This window comes from Tachysurus vachellii, chromosome 18 (assembly GCF_030014155.1).
Source record: "Tachysurus vachellii isolate PV-2020 chromosome 18, HZAU_Pvac_v1, whole genome shotgun sequence".
NCBI classification, from domain to species: Eukaryota; Metazoa; Chordata; class Actinopteri; order Siluriformes; family Bagridae; genus Tachysurus; species Tachysurus vachellii.
The window spans coordinates 19815646-19833793 of NC_083477.1; the positions used below are offsets into that span (position 1 = coordinate 19815646).

Here is an 18148-nt window from a genome sequence, read left to right on the forward strand (position 1 = left end):
GCTGCAGCAAACCAAAAATGCGTCTGCTTCTGTGTGTCGGATTTTGCAAGTCGGCAGTTATGACGCATATTTTGAGCGACAAAAAAATTGAACACGGTTTATTTTGTTACAAGAGTGCAGGACAGGACACCTGGACATCACAGCCATGTGTACAGTATGTCCCCAAAGTGTTCCACCAAAACTGAAGGTAAACTGTTCTCTATAACATGTAAGATTTCATTTCACTGTAACTAAGTGGCTTATACCTGTTCCTGCATCTCAATGCTCCTGTGTACAAAGCCAGTACCACGAACCAGTCCTACCAGAACAACACTTCTGTAACTCAAAAATACAAAATTAAGACCTCCAAAAAAATAATCCAAAAAACCTCCTGGTCTGTTAAGGGAAGTGTGGAATTTACATTCAGCCTGGGAGTAAATGCAGGAATTCCATTTTTGCAGAGGGGAAATCAAGATATGAATTAACTATTGGTGTTGAGGGTACATATGCTTCAGGGACCAGTACAGAGAAAATGGAGCTCACTGTGTTCATCAGTTTTGCTGGAACACTTTGGGGACATACTGTACACATGGCTGTGATGTCCAGGTGTCCTGTACTGTATATTAAACAGCTACGGAGAACTTGGATGAGGTTAAGTAGCTACCAGTAACATGTGTCAATAATATTGACATGTGTACGTTATGGAACAGTGTGTTATGTAGTAGATGTTATGGCCAAAGTGGACAAAGACTAAAGGAATAGATAATAATTATAGTGGAGAAGGTTTATAAGTATAGAAAACAATTTACTTATGTCAAATTAATAATATGAATTAGTTTAAATTTGCTCAAGTAGTGTATGAGTTTGTTCACTCCAGCATATAGAAACATTTTACTGGGAAGACTGGGACTTGTGGTAGTGCTCAGGAACAATCTAGAATAATACATAATTATGGAAAAAACAAGTCAGAAGCTTAGTTTCAATTGAGACTGTTTTTATTGATGGAAATTATAACAGATTATAATCTGAAAATTTCAAAAGAAAATAATCAAATTGTTACACAAAGCTACAGTCGAACTAGATCTAAAAATCACCGAATGAGATGTTTTGTTCATTACTCAGAATTATTTGTAAAGAATGTTTCCTTAAACTAAACTGTGTCTTAGTCTTTCACCACTGGTAGACTAGCAGAATAAATTGTCTGAACCAACAAAATAAATCAAATCACTTTTTTTATTGGTTAACAGGTTTGGAGAAAAAAATCAAACAAAAGAATCATGATTAATGAAAAGCTAATATGAAAAACAATCAAACTAAGATAACCTCAAACACAAACATTACTGATTCAAATGATTTAATATATGAGATTTGGGTGATTTGTCACTTTGGGTGAGACTATAGAAACGGTGGGATGCACCACATTGGTAAGCTAAGCAGATGGCTTCTTGACCATGATGAAGCCGAAGGAATTAATGGCAGACCCAGAACGTCCTTGGATTCCAATGCATTTCCCAGTGGCAACATCAACTTTTACTTCTGGTTGCAGCGTACCACTTTTCATGCTTGCATAGAACTGATTCCCAATACTTGTCTTGAATTTGATGGCACCGAGATGTGTACCATCTTCATCTGGCCAAAGTGAAAGGGAGGCGAATATCTCATCTTTTTCAAATGTAAACTCCCGCTGACTCCCAGCCATAACACCAAACTGTCCTGACCGGTCATCAGTAAGCCACACCATCACGGCTTTTATCTGAGAATCACCTTCCCAAACCTGGATCCTTTTCAACAAGTTTCCAGTTTCAATGCCATTAAAATTGAAAGGGTTTCCTCCCGTTCCACCAACTTCACGTATACTGGTCATCTTGTTCTTAACCTTAAAAAGACAAACATTTCAAGATGGATGAAAATAGTTCTTCTGATAAATGGGCATGTTTAAGATGAATTGTAGTTAAGATAATAAAATGCCTGAAGCATGAGCTACTGCTGCCTAAGCTTTAATAATATGAGTTAAACATTATCATATACAGTAACTATAATGCTGTAATACTATAATCTACATATACAGTTAATAACCTACATAATGTAATCAAGAATAAACTGCACACTTACAAGTAACTGAAGAAGCAGGTAGCAAAAATGCCTTCTTTAAAAGACGTCTTGTGAAGGATGCAAGTTTGTGGATGAGACAGAAGCTTCGTGCTCTCGTATTTATACCAAATAAAGAGGGTGGTGCTGAGCCTTACATCACACTTCCAAGTAACAAGTGTGTGTTTATGCTGTTAGTTGGAAATCAGATTTCACAAGCTTTTCACCCCTCAGTGCACAATAAAGTGGTTTATTATTTAGTGAACTTTCCTTTGTGTCACTCAACCTTGTGTTTACATCTTAACACGGAATCATGGTTTCTGTAACAGATACAGTAGAATTTGTCTCCAACTGAAAAAACTTTCATTCTGTTTATAATAAAGCATCAAAAATCTACAATGTCTTCTCTATTGCATTAGATAGAAACTCTATAGGCTTTAGATCAGGGTTTTGGGAATGTTTTATCAAAAAGCATCTGGTCTGCATTGGATCACTATCCTGCTTTAAAAAAATCAAATTTCATCAATAAAACACAACCTGACCAACACCAATGTAGTAACAAAAAGATCCAGCCGTGTTCATATGTGTAATTTAAAGTACCCTGATAGATGAGTTTGCCATCAGACTCCTACATCTTTACATTTTTAAATGTTGCTACAACTGTTTTTGCAGAACAAACAGACTGTATACTGGGCGGTGCTGTCTTTATATATCTGTATTGTAATTTATTATATTGTCTGTTTGCACTGTCTCTTTATGTCGATAGATTACTGTAATTAGTTCTGTGTTGTCTCATGTAGGTTGGTGTCTTTATGTAGCACCAGGGTCCTGGACAAACATTTAATTTCACTGTGTACTGCATTAGATATTGTATTTGGTCACAATGACATTAAAAGCTTTTGTGAACATTCATTTGTGTCACTGAACCTGTTGATGACATCTTAACACGGAATCATGGTTTCTGTTACGGTGGAATTTTTCTCCAAACCAAAAGATATTCAGTCTGTTTATGATAAAACATCAAAAATCTACAATGTCTTTTCTATTGTATTCCATAGAAGCTCTGTAGGCTCTATCAAAATGCATCTGGTCTGCATTGGATCATTGTGAAGGACTCATGTGAATGTGAATTTCAGTTTGCTGATAAGAGCCCAGGAGGATGTTTGGGTGATTTTTCTGGATATCTAAAGCTTGTATTCTCGTGTTTCAGGAGTGATGTTCTTGTAGGACATGGACTTGATAACTATGACAGCACCCAGTACAACACAGGCTCTTTAAATGTTTTCTATCCGTCTTTGATACGTGGTGTTTAAAGTGTGTTTACTCTCAGTACTATTTTGTTCATTGTGCTTCTTCTCCTCAGGTCAACTCTTACTTTGGGATCAACAGACTTGTTTTTATTTATTTATTTATTAACACAGAAGTGGAGACCCTAAGATTTTATTGACATCACCCAGGACCCTGGTGCTACATAAACACACCGACCTACATGAGACAACACAGAACTAATTAATCTACTAACATAAAGAGACAGTGCTGGATGGCTGGATCTTTTTGTTACTACATTGGTGTTGGTCAGGTTGTGTTTTATTGATGAAATGTGATTTTTTTTTTTTAACCAGGATAATGATCCAATGCAGACCAGACGCTTTTTGATAGAACTTTCCCAAAACCCCGATCTAAAGCCTATAGAGCTTCAATCTAATGCAATAGAAAAGACATTGTAGATTTTTGATGCTTTATTATAAACAGAATGAAAGTTTTGTGGTTTGGAGAAAAATTTAACTGTATCTGTTACAGAAAACATGATTCAGTGTTAAGATGTCATCACAAGGTTGAGTGACAAAGGAATGTTCACTAAATATTAAACCATATTATGGTGCTTTCTGACATATGCTTTCGGAAATGACTCACTGAGGGGTGAAAAGCTTGTGAAATCTGATTTCAAAATAACAGCATGGACACACACACACACACACACACACTTGGTTACTTGGAAGTGTGGTGTAAGGCTCAGGACCACCCTCTTTATTTGTTATATTACATTATGTAGGTTATTAACTGTGTATGTAGATTATAGTATTACAGCGTTATAGTTACTGTATATGATAATGTTTAACTCATATTATGAAAGTTTAATTCTGATCATTTTCTACTACAGTGTGGTTTGTGAGTGCATTAATCATTAATAAATAAAATGTGTTAGTACTGGTAACGTAAATTGGTTTGGTATAAGAGACATTAAGCTCTGTAGGACTCCACTTTATCACATACACCTTGTTTATTAGTTACTTCTGATGTCTGAATACTGATTTTTGAAATTTAGTAGTAGCAGTTAAGCAGTAGCTGATGTTTATGAGAAGTAAAATAACTTGTTAAAGAAACAAAGTGGTCTCAAGGAACTGAGTGAAACCAAAAATAGCTTTGTGTGTGACTGGATCATTTCCAGTTACTAACAGAGTGGTCAGGTCACCACACACTCTTAACAATTAGTTTAAATATTTTAAGTACTTTATTTGCCATTCGGTAGTTGCCCTTATCCAGAGTGAGTGGCATTTAACCTCATTTTTCATTGTGGACCTGGGATTTAAACTCACAACCTTCCAATCAGTAGTCCAACAATTTAACTGCTAATCTAACACATACCTTCAATTTCAAGTACTTCAGTGATCTCATCAAAAGTACATTTGTAAGACATTTCAGTGCTGGTAATAGATAAACATTTTTCTGAGTGGAGTGATAAGTCATATATAATGTCCATGTTTAAATTGGTACACATTAAACTGCTAGGATTCTCAAAACTGACAGTACTGTGTTCACATTGCTAGAAAGTTTCATAATGACAAAAGTTGGTACAGATGATTTCAATTAAAATTGAAAATTAAAGACATTTTAAAGAAGTTTGTTTAAGTTTCTTTAAAGGAATATGTGGGGAGGAAATCTGACTTTTTTTTACTATGACATTTTGGTAAATATTAGTGTGTCATCTTTATTAATAGATTAAAGTGTAGTAGTTTTTTTTAAATATTTCTGAATTGGAAAAACACACTAAAAAATGCGCACTTGCTTTTTCCACCTGTTTCAGTGATGAATTCATGACCTCCTCATGACAGTAACCGTAACTGACAGGATAGACACATGGAGAAATACCATTTTTACTTTTTCAATTCTTCACTGTGTTCTATAAAGAACTGTTTGTGAAAAGGTGGATGATATTTTAAATTGACAGAAATAAAAGTGTTTTAGTAGCAATAGTGGTGTGAACTTTATTACAAATCAAATTCCCAAACCCACTTTAATTGAAACTCTGAAAGTCTCGTAGATATTGTATTTAATGTTTTATCTAAAGTTTGTGATGATTTTTAGAGACTTTTTATTTATGATTTATTTTGATTTATTTCTTTTTTGTCAATCATTTTACCTTATTTTTTTTCCAAAATGCTTTTCCAGTGTATTATTGCTAAGCTTCACGACCCATACTCAGAATTCGTTCTCTGCATTTAGCCCATCCAAAGTGCACACACAGCAGTGAACACACACACAGCAGTGAACACACACACAGCAGTGAACACACACACACCGTGAACACACACCCGGAGCAGTGGGCAGCCATTTATGCTGCGGCGTCCGGGGAGCAGTTGGTGGGGGATTCAGTGCCTTGCTCAAGAGCACCTCAGTCGTGGTATTCCCGGCCCGAGACTCGAAGCCACAACCTTAGGGTTAGGAGTCAAACTCTCTAACCATTAGGCCATGACTTCCCCTTTCCCCTTCACTTCAGTTTTCTAGAAATTATGAGAAGTAAAATAACTTGTTAAAGAAACAAAGCGTTCTTAAGGAAATAAGTGAAACCATAAATAGCTGTGTGTGTGTGACTGAAACATAGATTATTTGGATGATTTCCAGTTACTAACAGAGGGGTGAGGTCACTACACGCTCTTAACAATTAGTTTAAATATTTTAAGTACTTTAGTTGCCAGTTGGTAGACGCATTTGGCATTTGGTAGATGCCCTTTTCCAGAGCAACTGGCATTTAACCTCATTTTATACAAATGAGGGTTAAGGGCCTTGCTCATGGGGCCAGAAGTGGCAGATTGGTGAACCTGGGATTTAAACTCACAACCTTCCGATCAGTAGTCCAACACCTTAACTGCTAATCTAACACATCCCTTCAATGACAATTACTTCAGTGATCTCATCAAAAGTCCTTTTGTAAGACATTTCAGTGCTTCTAATAAATAAACATTTTTCTGAGTGGAGTGATAAGTCATATATAATGTCCATGTTTAAATTGGTACACATTAAACTGCATATATTATAAGCTAATTTAATAACTACTTGGCACGATCACCTGATAACATTGGTACAATGAGATAAGAAATGTAGCATCTTGGCCAGTTTTATGCAAGCTTGAAAAGTTGGGGTCTGAAACCAGATGTTCAAGCTGATGTTGCATTTGGGAATAACATGCCTCAGGACTTACACAAACATTAAGCCAACTCTAAACTTTCTTACTCTGGAAAAAGAAATAATAAATTATTTTAATCAAAGAGTATGCACTGGCCATTAGCAAACACATAAACACCTAATAAAAATTATAAATAAGTTGTCATCCAATGATACAATTGGGGAGATTGAGAGCATTTGACCTCCCTTTCACTTTGGCCACATCAAGATGGAAAATGTCTCTATGGAATTAAATTCAAGACAAATCAGCTGATTCAGCTGAACAATCTGAATCAATAAGCATCGAAACCAATCATTTTTTTATTTACACAGAGTGACACTTTGCATACATGAACCAAGATAAGATAAGATAAGATAAGATAGACCTTTATTCGTCCCACAATGGGGAAATTTCTCTGTTACAGCAGCAAAAAATATACATATAAAAAGAATAAAGACATAATATAATATACATAATATACAAAAAAACAAAAATGTATAAAATGTATAAAAATAGTAGTGGTTACACTGAAGACATATTGCACATAGGTAATATTGCACATTTTTCAAAATTTCCTTTATTGCACATGTTTAAAATATTTTGTGACGGATGTCATACATTCATTCATTCATTTTCTACCGCTTATCCGAAATACCTCGGGTCACGGGGAGCCTGTGCCTATCTCAGTTGTCATCGGGCATCAAGGCAGGATACACCCTGGACGGAGTGCCAACCCATCGCAGGTCGCACACACACACATACACTCATTCACTCACACAATAGGGACAATTTTCCAGAGATGCCAATCAACCTACCATGCATGTCTTTGAACCGGGGGAGGAAACCGGAGTACCCGGAGGAAACCCCTGCGGCACGGGGAGAACATGCAAACTCCACACACACAAGGCGGAGGCGGAAATTGAACCCCGACCCTGGAGGTGTGAGGCAAACGTGCTAACCACTAAGCCACCGTGCCCCCCCCGTAGAGCATCTCATTTCCTCATAAAGTTCCTCCACGTAAAACCGTGAGTGTGTGCATCATAATTAGTGAAGCTAAAGTCTAGCTCCATGGCATCATGAAGATTACCTGCTGTAATGACACCGTGCTGGGTGGAAGTCGTGGCCTAATGGTTAGAGAGTTTGACTCCTAACCCTAAGGTTGGGGGTTCGAGTCTCAGGCCGGCCATGACTGAGGTGCCCTTGAGCAAGGCACCCTTTACACTACTTCAGCATATTTAAAAGTATTAATGTAAATTATGCAATGTTACTTTTGAACATTTTGTCTACTTTAACCATAAAGTGTAACACAGTGTTCCACATCATACGTATGTCAATATCAGTGACAAATATTACTGGAGAAAACTTATCTATTTCTCCGAGTTCTCTGTATTTGTTTCTGCAATATGTGTACTCATATTTGTAGTCAGCGGTGACTTCTACAATCTTGCATGTTATCATGTATCCTGTATGGGGTGGGACGGGAGATTTTTTTTTTTTCTTAAAATCTGTAAACCAATGAAAACAGTGATTTGATTTATTCTGTTAGTCTAATCCAGTAGTTGGAAACCCACATTTTTCGTTAATAAAACATTCTTTATGTGACCGTACGAACGAGATACGAGTGGTGATTGACGCTCATGACCACCAATCAGTATCGAGCAGGCACTATTTAGAGCGGGTAGGTTTTGACCCTGGGATGCGTCACGTCCGTATCCTCCCCTTTTTCTGTTACTATAGTGGTTTCAGGTATGTGCTGTTAGCATGTAGCATTGGCTAATTCGTTTTTTATCTTTACTCCTTGCACTAATGGCTCGTTTATTGCACCCTTAGCCTGTCTTTTCATCATTGTGTGTGTCCCTGTCGGATGCTGTTCGGATCTGTTTACTGCCCTCCTTTCAGGTATGAGGAAGTTGTATTACAATGTCTAGCTTCAATGTGGGTCGGGTGGCATGAGTAATGTGCAGTCCTTGTACTTCAGTTTAAGAGCGGGTTATTTGAGGGCTGCGTATCCTGAGCGGTGAATTGATCCTTGTGAACTCATCTATCCGCATTTGGAAAGTTTGTTCGGTTTTGCTAAGGGGAATTTCGGCGTGTATTTGTGCAATTAATAGTAATTCTGTTTTTGTACTATTTATGTTATAGGATTCTCCCTCTTTTTTGTCCTGTGCGATTATCACTGCAGTTTGGGTTTTTCCTCCACTGCGCGCCGAGCGAATAATATCAGCTTACAACTATTTAAAGGGACTTCTGCTGCTGCCGTCTGGTTTCTGTGCTAGTTTTAACTGACCTGTTCCGGTCTGCTCTGGGGTGGAAGATCGTGCATTTCTTGGGGCTGGCCTAAGAACGACGTGGCCGCTCCCTTGAGTCCTTTTTCCCTCAAACATTTTACAAAGTCTTCTATTGTGTTGAATCGTGACTTCCATTTGTTTCTCATTTCATTTCTGTTTAGGAGATGTATTTATTGTATTTTTGATTTCTTTCAGGAGCTGGGGTCCCACGGGTGAAAGATCTTTTGGTGGTGGTGCTGTGTGCCGTGCGACATTCTTGAAGTGTACGAGTGTGTGATCTGAGTTCACGGTGAGGTGTGTGTGGAAGTGTGCGTTTGAATAATTAGCGCTGGTGATCGCCTCGGTGGGTAACCCCAGACCTGTACTTAATTATGATAGTTTGTTTTGTTTGTCTGGAAGTTGTGTAAATTGGTTGTTTAATATTTCTTTCGTCTGATTGTTTGTTATTTGTGTAATTGTCTGTCACTGGGCTTTCTTCCCAGTGAGGACGTTTTCTCTTTTTTTTAGTTTGCCTTTGTAATAATTGTGGGAGCTGCTAGTAATGGCTCTTTTAGTGTTGAGCATATTTTAAGTGAGTTTTTCTCTTAAATTGCCAGTTTTCAATAAACGTGCCTTTATATGATGCCCACGTTTCTTGCCTACACTTATTTTTAAGAGAATCGAACTTGTGTGATCTGATAACAAACACTGGGGTTTACTTCTATTTCCTAGGTTTAACTCTCCCGGGTGGCGTAGTCGAATTGGTTACAAATAGATAAACTTGGGTTTGTGTGATTAGTTGTACGGCTCTCACTTGTACCTCCTAACGCACCACACCGCTCCCGCCACATTCACAAAACATTTCATTTTTTTGCTCTAAGATTTGTATTTAATTCCTTTTACTTATCAGGAAGATTATAATTTGTTAGGATTACAATCACTAAAACCCTTCTCAATAGAAACTAATGCTTTGACTCGTGGATTGTTCTAGATGCTTCCCGAAGCCCAGCGTCCCAGTGAACCGTGTCTTTACAAGGCTAACACAGGAAAACCTCTGGTGAAGCACAATGTCTATATGGCTGGATGTGCTCTTTATCACCATTCTAATTATGTTTCATTGTAACTTGATTAAACTTATTCACTAAGTTACTTTTCACTCGGTTTCTTAAGAGAAGACATTGTAGATTTTTGATGCTTTATTGTAAACAGAATGAAAGTTTTGTAGGTTGGAGAAAGATTTAACTGTATCTGTTACAGAAAACATGATTCTGTGTTAAGATGTCATCATGAGGTTGAGTGACACAAAGGAACGTTCGCTAAATATTAAACCATATTATGGTGCTTTCTGACAGTTTAAGGAAATGACTCACTGAGGGGTGAAAAGCTTGTGAAATATGATTTCCAAATAACAGCGTGGACACACACACACACTTGTTACTTGGAAGTGTGGTGTAAGGCTCAGGACCACTCTCTTTATTTGTTATATTACATTATGTAGGTTATTAACTGTGTATGTAGATTATAGTATTACAGCATTATAGTTACTGTATATGATAATGTTTAACTCATATTATGAAAGCTTAATTCTGTTCATTTTCTATTACAGTGTGGTTTGTCAGTGCATTAATCATTAATAAATAAAATTTGTTAGTACTGGTAAAGTAAGTGTAAAATAAGGGTAAAGAATTACCTTTGTTTTGTCGTACTGAGAGGTCACTGTTGTTGTTAGGCAATCAATCTCCTGGCTGGCTCGCCACGTTTTTTGTAACACTTACTCTCGGGCTAATAACTCGTAGATTGTATAAATAATTAACTTGTTACATGCCAATCTATGGACCAGCGTTTCAGAAGAAAAGGTACGCTACGGAGAAAGATGCAACAACAACAGTGAACGGACTCGAGGAACGGGTTGATTGAACATTCAATGTGTTTTTATTTAACAGCATTCAAAAGTTGAGTTGAATCAATGTGAAATAATGAAAGCAAAGGAAAAAAAATAATTTCACAAATTAAATTCTTATTTTTAAATTATGCTATTACTTTTGTTTTAACAGGTTTCATGAGAATTTCCCATTGGTCTTCAACATGGTAAGGTCTTTGTTCATTCACTATAACTTAGGGTTTGATTCAACAAAAAGAAAAATAAATATCCAAGTATCAAAAACTAAGACAATATAGATCACACTTGTCAACACAAAAACAATTTGACACTTCTCAATGAAATAAATTGCACTGTGATCTCTAAACCTTCAATTTATCAGTCTTTCAAAGAAAACAGTCTCTCAAACAGTTTGCATAAAGATATAAATGTCTTTTCACTGTCGATGAGGGGGAAAATGTGTCTCCATCCACGAGGGACAAAAAAAAGAAAAGTTATTCGATTTCCTACCATTCGCAGAGTTCAGGAAAAACTTGTATTTCCACAGAAAATCCAAGAACAAACTCAAGGCAGGCTCGCCAGTCCAAACCCTCCTCAAAACCACTGGAAGGCCGGGACAAATCCAGAGCACAAGCCTCGGAACATCAAAACAAAAAAAAAAAAACAAAGAGAGAAAAAAAAACCTGACCTTGAACAAACAAGGTCATTAAAATATCATGAATATCCTCATTGTAACAAGTCAATAAAGTCCTCAATCACTGTTCATCACTAAATTTCACAGAACTTGACTATTCTGACTATATATACACAAGTATCCTTTCAAATAAAGAATATTTTCTGCAATGTCTGACAATTTTTTCCCAACATAGCACATTAATTATCATATGGCTAACAACTTCTCTTAATATACTTGAGCACACAATTAGCTGTTATATACCAAATACAGCATTTCACTTTTTTATGTATGTAAAATCACTCACAAACTCAATTCTCTTGCTTTTTCCACTTAACCAATAATAATGAATTAATTGATGCTTAACAGGGCAAATTGACTTACCAAGGAGCTCGTTAACTCACAGAAAATTCCAGAATGGTGCGGCTACAGCACATCCGATTTAAATCCTTTTCTTTAACCCTTTTAATCGAAAATACACTTTGTAAATACTTTAACAACACTCAAAGGACTCTCCAGGTACATCAAAGTGAACAGATTCACTCTCAGAATCAGAATGACTATGTACAGTTTCTGCTTTGGTAGCATCCTCAATTCTGGACTGAGCTCTGGTTCTAGGCCTATGATGTTCTTTTTGCTGGACAGATTCTTCCAATTCAGTGCAGGGCAAATAGCCACAAGGCAGAAGTAAATCGCGATGCAAGGTACGCACTGGACCTTCTTTTCCTTCTGGCCGAACTGTATACACGGGAATATCACTGCTTTTCTTTAACACAATATAGACATCGGGTTCCCATCTGTCCGCTATTTTGTGTTTTCCTCTTAGCCGGACATTCCTCACTAGGACTCGGTCACCTATGTACAGAAAGGAAGCAACTACATTCCGATCGTACCTTTTCTTGTTTCTTTCCGCTACCTTCATATCATTTCGAGTTGCAAGCTGGTAACTCTCTTCTAACCGGTCCTTAAGAGATTTCACATACTGCGAGTGAGACTGGGAGGAGTCATTGACTGGGAGTCCAAAGGCAAGATCCACGGGCAATCGAGGCTGACGTCCGAACATCATTTCATAAGGTGAATACCCGGTTACATCGTTCTTTGTGCAGTTATATGCATGCACAAGCGGTTTCACAAACTCCTTCCAGTGGGCTTTTTTGTCGTTTCCCAGGGTTCCTAACATTTGCAGCAGGGTCCTGTTGAACCGCTCCACTGGGTTCCCTCTTGGGTGATAGGGGGTCGTCCTCACCTTAAGGATACCCGCGACTTTGCACAGCTCTTGAATGTTTCGGGATTCGAAGTCTGGACCCTGATCACTATGCAATTTTTCTGGGAAGCCATAGTGCAGTAGGAAATGATCCCAGAGACATCTGGCCACAGTCCGAGCCTTTTGATCTTTGGTAGGTATCGCAATGGCATATTTTGTAAAATGGTCTGTGATGACCAATATATCCTTTGCGTTGCTACGGTCTGGCTCTACTGACAGGAAGTCCATGCAGACCAGTTCCAAAGGCCTGCTGGTCTGTATGTTCACTAAAGGAGCTGCTCTCTGAGGTGGAGCTTTCCTCCGAATACAACGCTCACAGGTTTTGATCTTTCTCTCCACAGCATCAGCCATTTTAGGCCAATAGAACCTGGAACGGAGGAGATCAAGAGTTCACTCCGTCCCTAAATGACCCATGTCATCATGAAGACTGGTGAGTACCATCTGTCGAAGATCCCTGGGTAACACTAGTTGGTTCAACACTCTACCTTGATCCATTCTTTTTCTATACAACACTCCATTTTTGACTTCGAGCTTATTCCACTCTCTCATCCACATAGCCATGGTAGGTGACTGGAATGTCCTACCAAGGGGTTTTTCGCCAGACTCTAGGTACTCCAAGACCTCTTTCAACTCAGGATCTGCATGTTGTTGGGCTGCTAAATCTTCCTCAGAGAGGTGAGGGATCACAGGTAAGCCATGGTTATATTCTTCCTGAAATCCTTGGGATAATGTACCCGCATCCATTGTCATGGACTCTGCTAATGTCATCAAGACAGGGCATCCATCATGGGACTGGCTAACCTGATGCTTCTCACACACAGCCTTCACTGCTTCTGGCAGTATCACTGACAGATTTTCGTCTGTTTCAGCTAGGTGATTTAGAGCGAACTGTTTAATCCTTCCCTGTTCTTTTTGAGACTCCAGATCATTCAACAGCTGACTGTTTGGATGTCTGGACAACCCATCGGCATCCTGGTTTTTTTTTTTCTGTGATCCATCCTCTATACTGGATCTTGAAGTTATACGCTGATAAACCAGACAGCCATCTATAACTGGTGGAGTCCAATTTGGCAGAAGTCAGTATGTAAGTTAAAGGGTTACTGTCGGTTACAACAGTAAATTCAGCCCCGTACAAATAGTCGCTGAACTTTGAAGTAACTGCCCACTTGAGGGCCAGAAACTCAAGTTTGTGAGCGGGGTATCTGGCTTCACTTTTAGTTAGTCCTCGACTAGCATAAGCAAGGACCCTCAACTGGCCTTCCTGTTCTTGATATAATGCGGCACCTAAGCCTTTGGTACTGGCGTCAGTGTGCAATACGTATGGCAGTCTAGGGTCAGCGTATCCCAAAACCGGTGCAGTTGTTAACTTCTCCACAATTTTCTCAAAAGCCTCCTGACAAGAAGCATCCCATTTGTCTCCCAGCTTTTCTTTTGAGTCATAGTAATGACGGTTGACGTCTTTACACTTCTTCCCTTTTCAAATTGGGGGATATCCAGCTGTGAGGTTGTTGAGTGGCTTGACTATTTTAGAAAAGTCCTGAACGAACCTCCTATAATACCCGGCAAATCCCAAGAATGATTTCAGCTCTTTGAGAGTTTGGGGCCTTGGCCAGGTTTTAATGGCCTCAATTTTCGCTGGATATGTTTCTACACCACGTTGAGAAACAATATGTCCCAAATATCGCACTGAGGTTTGAAAAAATGTACATTTCTCAGGCGAGAGTTTCAAGCCATATTCCTTCAGACGGGCAAGTACCTGCAATAGTCGACGTTCATGTTCTTCAAGTATCTCTGAAAAAACTATAAGGTCGTCTATGAACACTAGCACCTCTTTCCGGTTCAGGAGACCCATACAGAGCTCCATGAGCCGTTGAAAGGTACTGGGAGCATTTGTGATCCCCTGCGGCATCCTATTGAACTCCCAGAATCCTTGTGGGCACACAAAGGCGGTCTTGTGTTTATCCGCTTCCTCCATCTCGATTTGGTAGTACCTCGACTTCAAATACAGAACGGAGAACCACTTTGAGCCGTTTAATATGGAAAACACCTCTTCCAAGTTGGGAAGCGCATAGGCGTCCTTTATGGTTTGAGAATTAAGTTTTCTGAAGTCAATACATAAGCATACAAAATTATCCTTCTTCCTCACGACCACGAGGCGAAGGGAGACTCAGATTCTCTAATAATTCCAGCCTCCAACAAGTCTTGCAGGTGTTTGCGAACTGCATCAACATCCTGTGGGTGAATGGGCCTAGCTCAATGTTTAAAGGGAGTTTCATCACTAAGTTTGATGTGATGTCTCACTTTATCTGTATGCCCATAATTCATGTCATGTAAGGCAAAAACCTCCGGCATCTTGTTCAATAGACCTGATATTCGGGTCCTCCACTCAGCTGGTAAAGGGGAATCACCAAAATCAAATTTTATCTGTGAGCTGTGAGAGTTCAGTTGAGTCTGAGGAGCATCACGTCTTGACCGTGTCTCAATTATGCGCTGAACAGCATACATTTCAGCAATGACAGCTTTTGGTGGAACAGCAATGTCAGTCTGGGTGTCGTTTCTCACCACTACAGGTAAACTATAGGAGCGTTTAACAGGCAAAGTATATAATCCGCTAGCCACTAATAATCCGCCTGGCATAGCAGACATTTCTGGCTGCCTTGGAGTCATCAAGCTTTCTGGAGAACAGTGATGTATATGAGCAACTCCATCAAGAACAGCTACACGCCCTGCTGACACAATTTTAGGAGTCATTCCTCCCAACGTCACACATCCCAGAACTTCTGTGCTCATTTGCTTGTGTCTGACATCCAGAATTTGTAGCACTGCTCGATATCCGTTAAAAGCTGGATTGAGGTTTCCTGAGCTTTCTTGAGCATGGTTCGCATAAAGAGCATCCAGGGAATTGGTTCCCACAAGGACTCGGGGTGTGTTCATCAAATCAGGGACCACTAGAGCCAATGTGGTAACTTCTGCTTTTACTCCCAAGAACTCCTTAGGAAATGTTAGAGTGAGCTCTACATAGCCTAAATAGGGAACTGACTGCCCATTTGCTCCCTCCACTTTGAGTAAAGTCTCAAGTGACTTCATTGGGTGATTAGATAGATGATCGTGGTAAAAGGAAAGTGGAATGGTGGTCACTTGGGAACCTGTATCTAGCAAACAATTCACTGGAGTTCCTTCAACAGACAACTGGGCAGTACACTTCATTCCAACCAATCCTCTTGGTAATTTTCTCTGCATTACTTCTTCAAAACACTTGCTGAATACTCTTCTAGGTTTATTAGGGCACGTGGGTCTTTCCTCAGTTTCTGTATGCCCTGCTACAGAGACCGATTGGAGTTTAACTGTGAGGATGCAACTCTGTGATTCAGGTTCCAATGAGCCTGTTTCTCCCTCAGCTGACGTCGTTTGTATTCTACTTTGGCAGGATTTGGATCATTTTCACAATTTATGACCATCTTCCCCACAGCGAAAGCAATATCCTGGACGTGGTCGTGCTGAAGTCAATCCATCAATACTGACTGGTTTACTCTCTTCGTGTCTTGTGTGCTTGGGCTGTGACATAGCAGAAGAGCTCCTGAACCTGGATGTTCTTTCTGGCTGATGTTTGTGTGACTCTGAGACAGCTAATTGAGCTTTTAACTCTGCAACCTGTCTTGCTAATTCAGTAATTTCCCCAGCTTCTGAGCTTCTGTTCTGGCCCTTTTGGGAAACTGCAGCTTGAACCTGGGCTTTCACACTGACATGCTAGCCACATGTCAGTGTGAACCAGTCAGTTCTTTTTTTAGTGAAGTCACATCCACCACTTTGGAGCAAGCAGGCTGGCCCCTCTGGTGAGTCAATGATTGCATGGAGACAAGTTGAGCATGAATTTCTGATATTTGCTGTCTCATGGGGTCTGTTTCAGGGGCTGCCCCATTGACTACCTCGTGGGAGTGAGCAGACAACTGATGAGCTGCAGCTCATGACTTGGAAGGGACTAGACATTGTTTAGTCATCCCAAAATGACTCCTCATCCGATCCTCCTTTGAAGCTTGCCGGTCTTCCTCTGCTCTGACAGACTCCACAAGTTCAGCAAAGGAAGGTGGGTTATTCTTTCTCCTTTCCAGCTGAAGACTGATAATCAAGCCATTATCCCAGCATCCCCGACAGAATTGATTCAACAAACTGCGATCACGCTCCCTCTCTGCAATGCAGCATTTAACATCACTTGTAATCGATGCAGGTAGCTGGAAGGCTTTTCTCCTTGATTCTGCAACATCGTCATGAACTTTGCCAGCAGCTCTTCCCCATCCTCCACTGATGCATACACTGATTCTAGCAACTCTAAATATACTGAGGGCGATGACTGTGGGCTAATGTGCTTAATTACGTCAACAGCAGGTGGAAGCAAGCTGTCTAGAATCCTCCTTGTACGAGACAAGTCTGAAACAGATGGATCATCCAGTAGGAACTGCACACTTGCTCGCCATGCTTCAAAGTCTGGTTCATTAGGTGGAGGTGGAATTTTCCCTGAGAAAGATCTGAGACGTAGGGAAGTATGCTGGGCTGTCACATCGCTTGTCCTCACAACGTGCTCAACCATGACTCTTTGAACACCAGGGGGATCTATTATATCCATGGTCAGAACTGAATGCGGTATTCTTGAGGCTGGCGGATTATTAATTCCACCAGTATTAGATACAGCATTCATCTCATTCTCCTTGGACAGGTTTTGAGTTTTCTGGCTTTCTACAAATGTTTGGTGAGAAAGGTCCATCTCTACTTTCTCCCGTTCTCTGTGATATGGCGGGTGATGCACGTTCCTTGACTGAACTGGCAGTACTATGAACGCATTGGAAACGTTCACGTTTTCTCGTTCCACTATATCGATACTGTTAACACTGAGATAGTTTGTTTCACAGAAAGAATTACCTTTGTTTTGTCGTACTGAGAGGTCACTGTTGTTGTTAGGCAATCAATCTCCTGGCTGGCTCGCCAAGTTTTTTGTAACACTTACTCTCGGGTTAATAACTCGTAGATTGTATAAATAATTAACTTGTTACATGCCAATCTATGGACCAGTGTTTCAGAAGAATAGGTACGTTACGGAGAAAGATGCAACAACAACAGTGAACGGACTCGAGGAACGGGTTGATTGAACATACAATGTGTTTTTATTTAACAGCATTCAAAAGGTGAGTTGAATCAATGTGAAATAATGAAAGCAAAGGGAAAAAAATAATTTCACAAATTAAATTCTTATTTTTAAATTATGCTATTACTTTTGTTTTAACAGGTTTCATGAGATTTTCCCATTGGTCTTCAACACGGTAAGGTCTTTGTTCATTCACTATAACTTAGGGTTTGATTCAACAAAAAGAAAAATAAATATCCAAGTATCAAAAACTAAGACAATATAGATCACACTTGTCAACACAAACAATTTGACACTTCTCAATGAAATAAATTGCACTGTGATCTCTAAACTTTCAATTTCTCAGTCTTTCAAAGAAAACAGACTCTCAAATAGTTTGCATAAAGATATAAATGTCTTTTCACTGTCGATGAGGGG

The 18148-nt window shown here is 39.3% G+C and overlaps 2 protein-coding genes across 2 annotated transcripts in view; both read right to left on the reverse strand.

Annotated features, from left to right (window-relative positions):
- LOC132861393 (aerolysin-like protein) overlaps positions 1-18148 on the reverse strand; it is a 108022-nt gene that overhangs the window by 14077 nt on the left and 75797 nt on the right. The gene's annotated exons all lie outside the window — the stretch shown is intronic.
- LOC132861672 (aerolysin-like protein) lies at positions 1195-2188 on the reverse strand. The gene is made up of 2 exons (XM_060893212.1): positions 2092-2188; positions 1195-1855 (listed from the first exon to the last, which is right to left on the reverse strand). Exon 2 carries the CDS (start codon positions 1841-1843, stop codon positions 1409-1411), a length of 435 nt encoding a protein of 144 aa, XP_060749195.1. The 5' UTR covers positions 1844-1855; positions 2092-2188; the 3' UTR covers positions 1195-1408.

What these genes read in the sequence shown, in the direction of transcription:
- LOC132861672 (XM_060893212.1), bottom strand. Translation starts at nt 1,843, where the DNA reads ATGACCAGTATACGTGAAGTTGGTGGAACGGGAGGAAACCCTTTCAAT.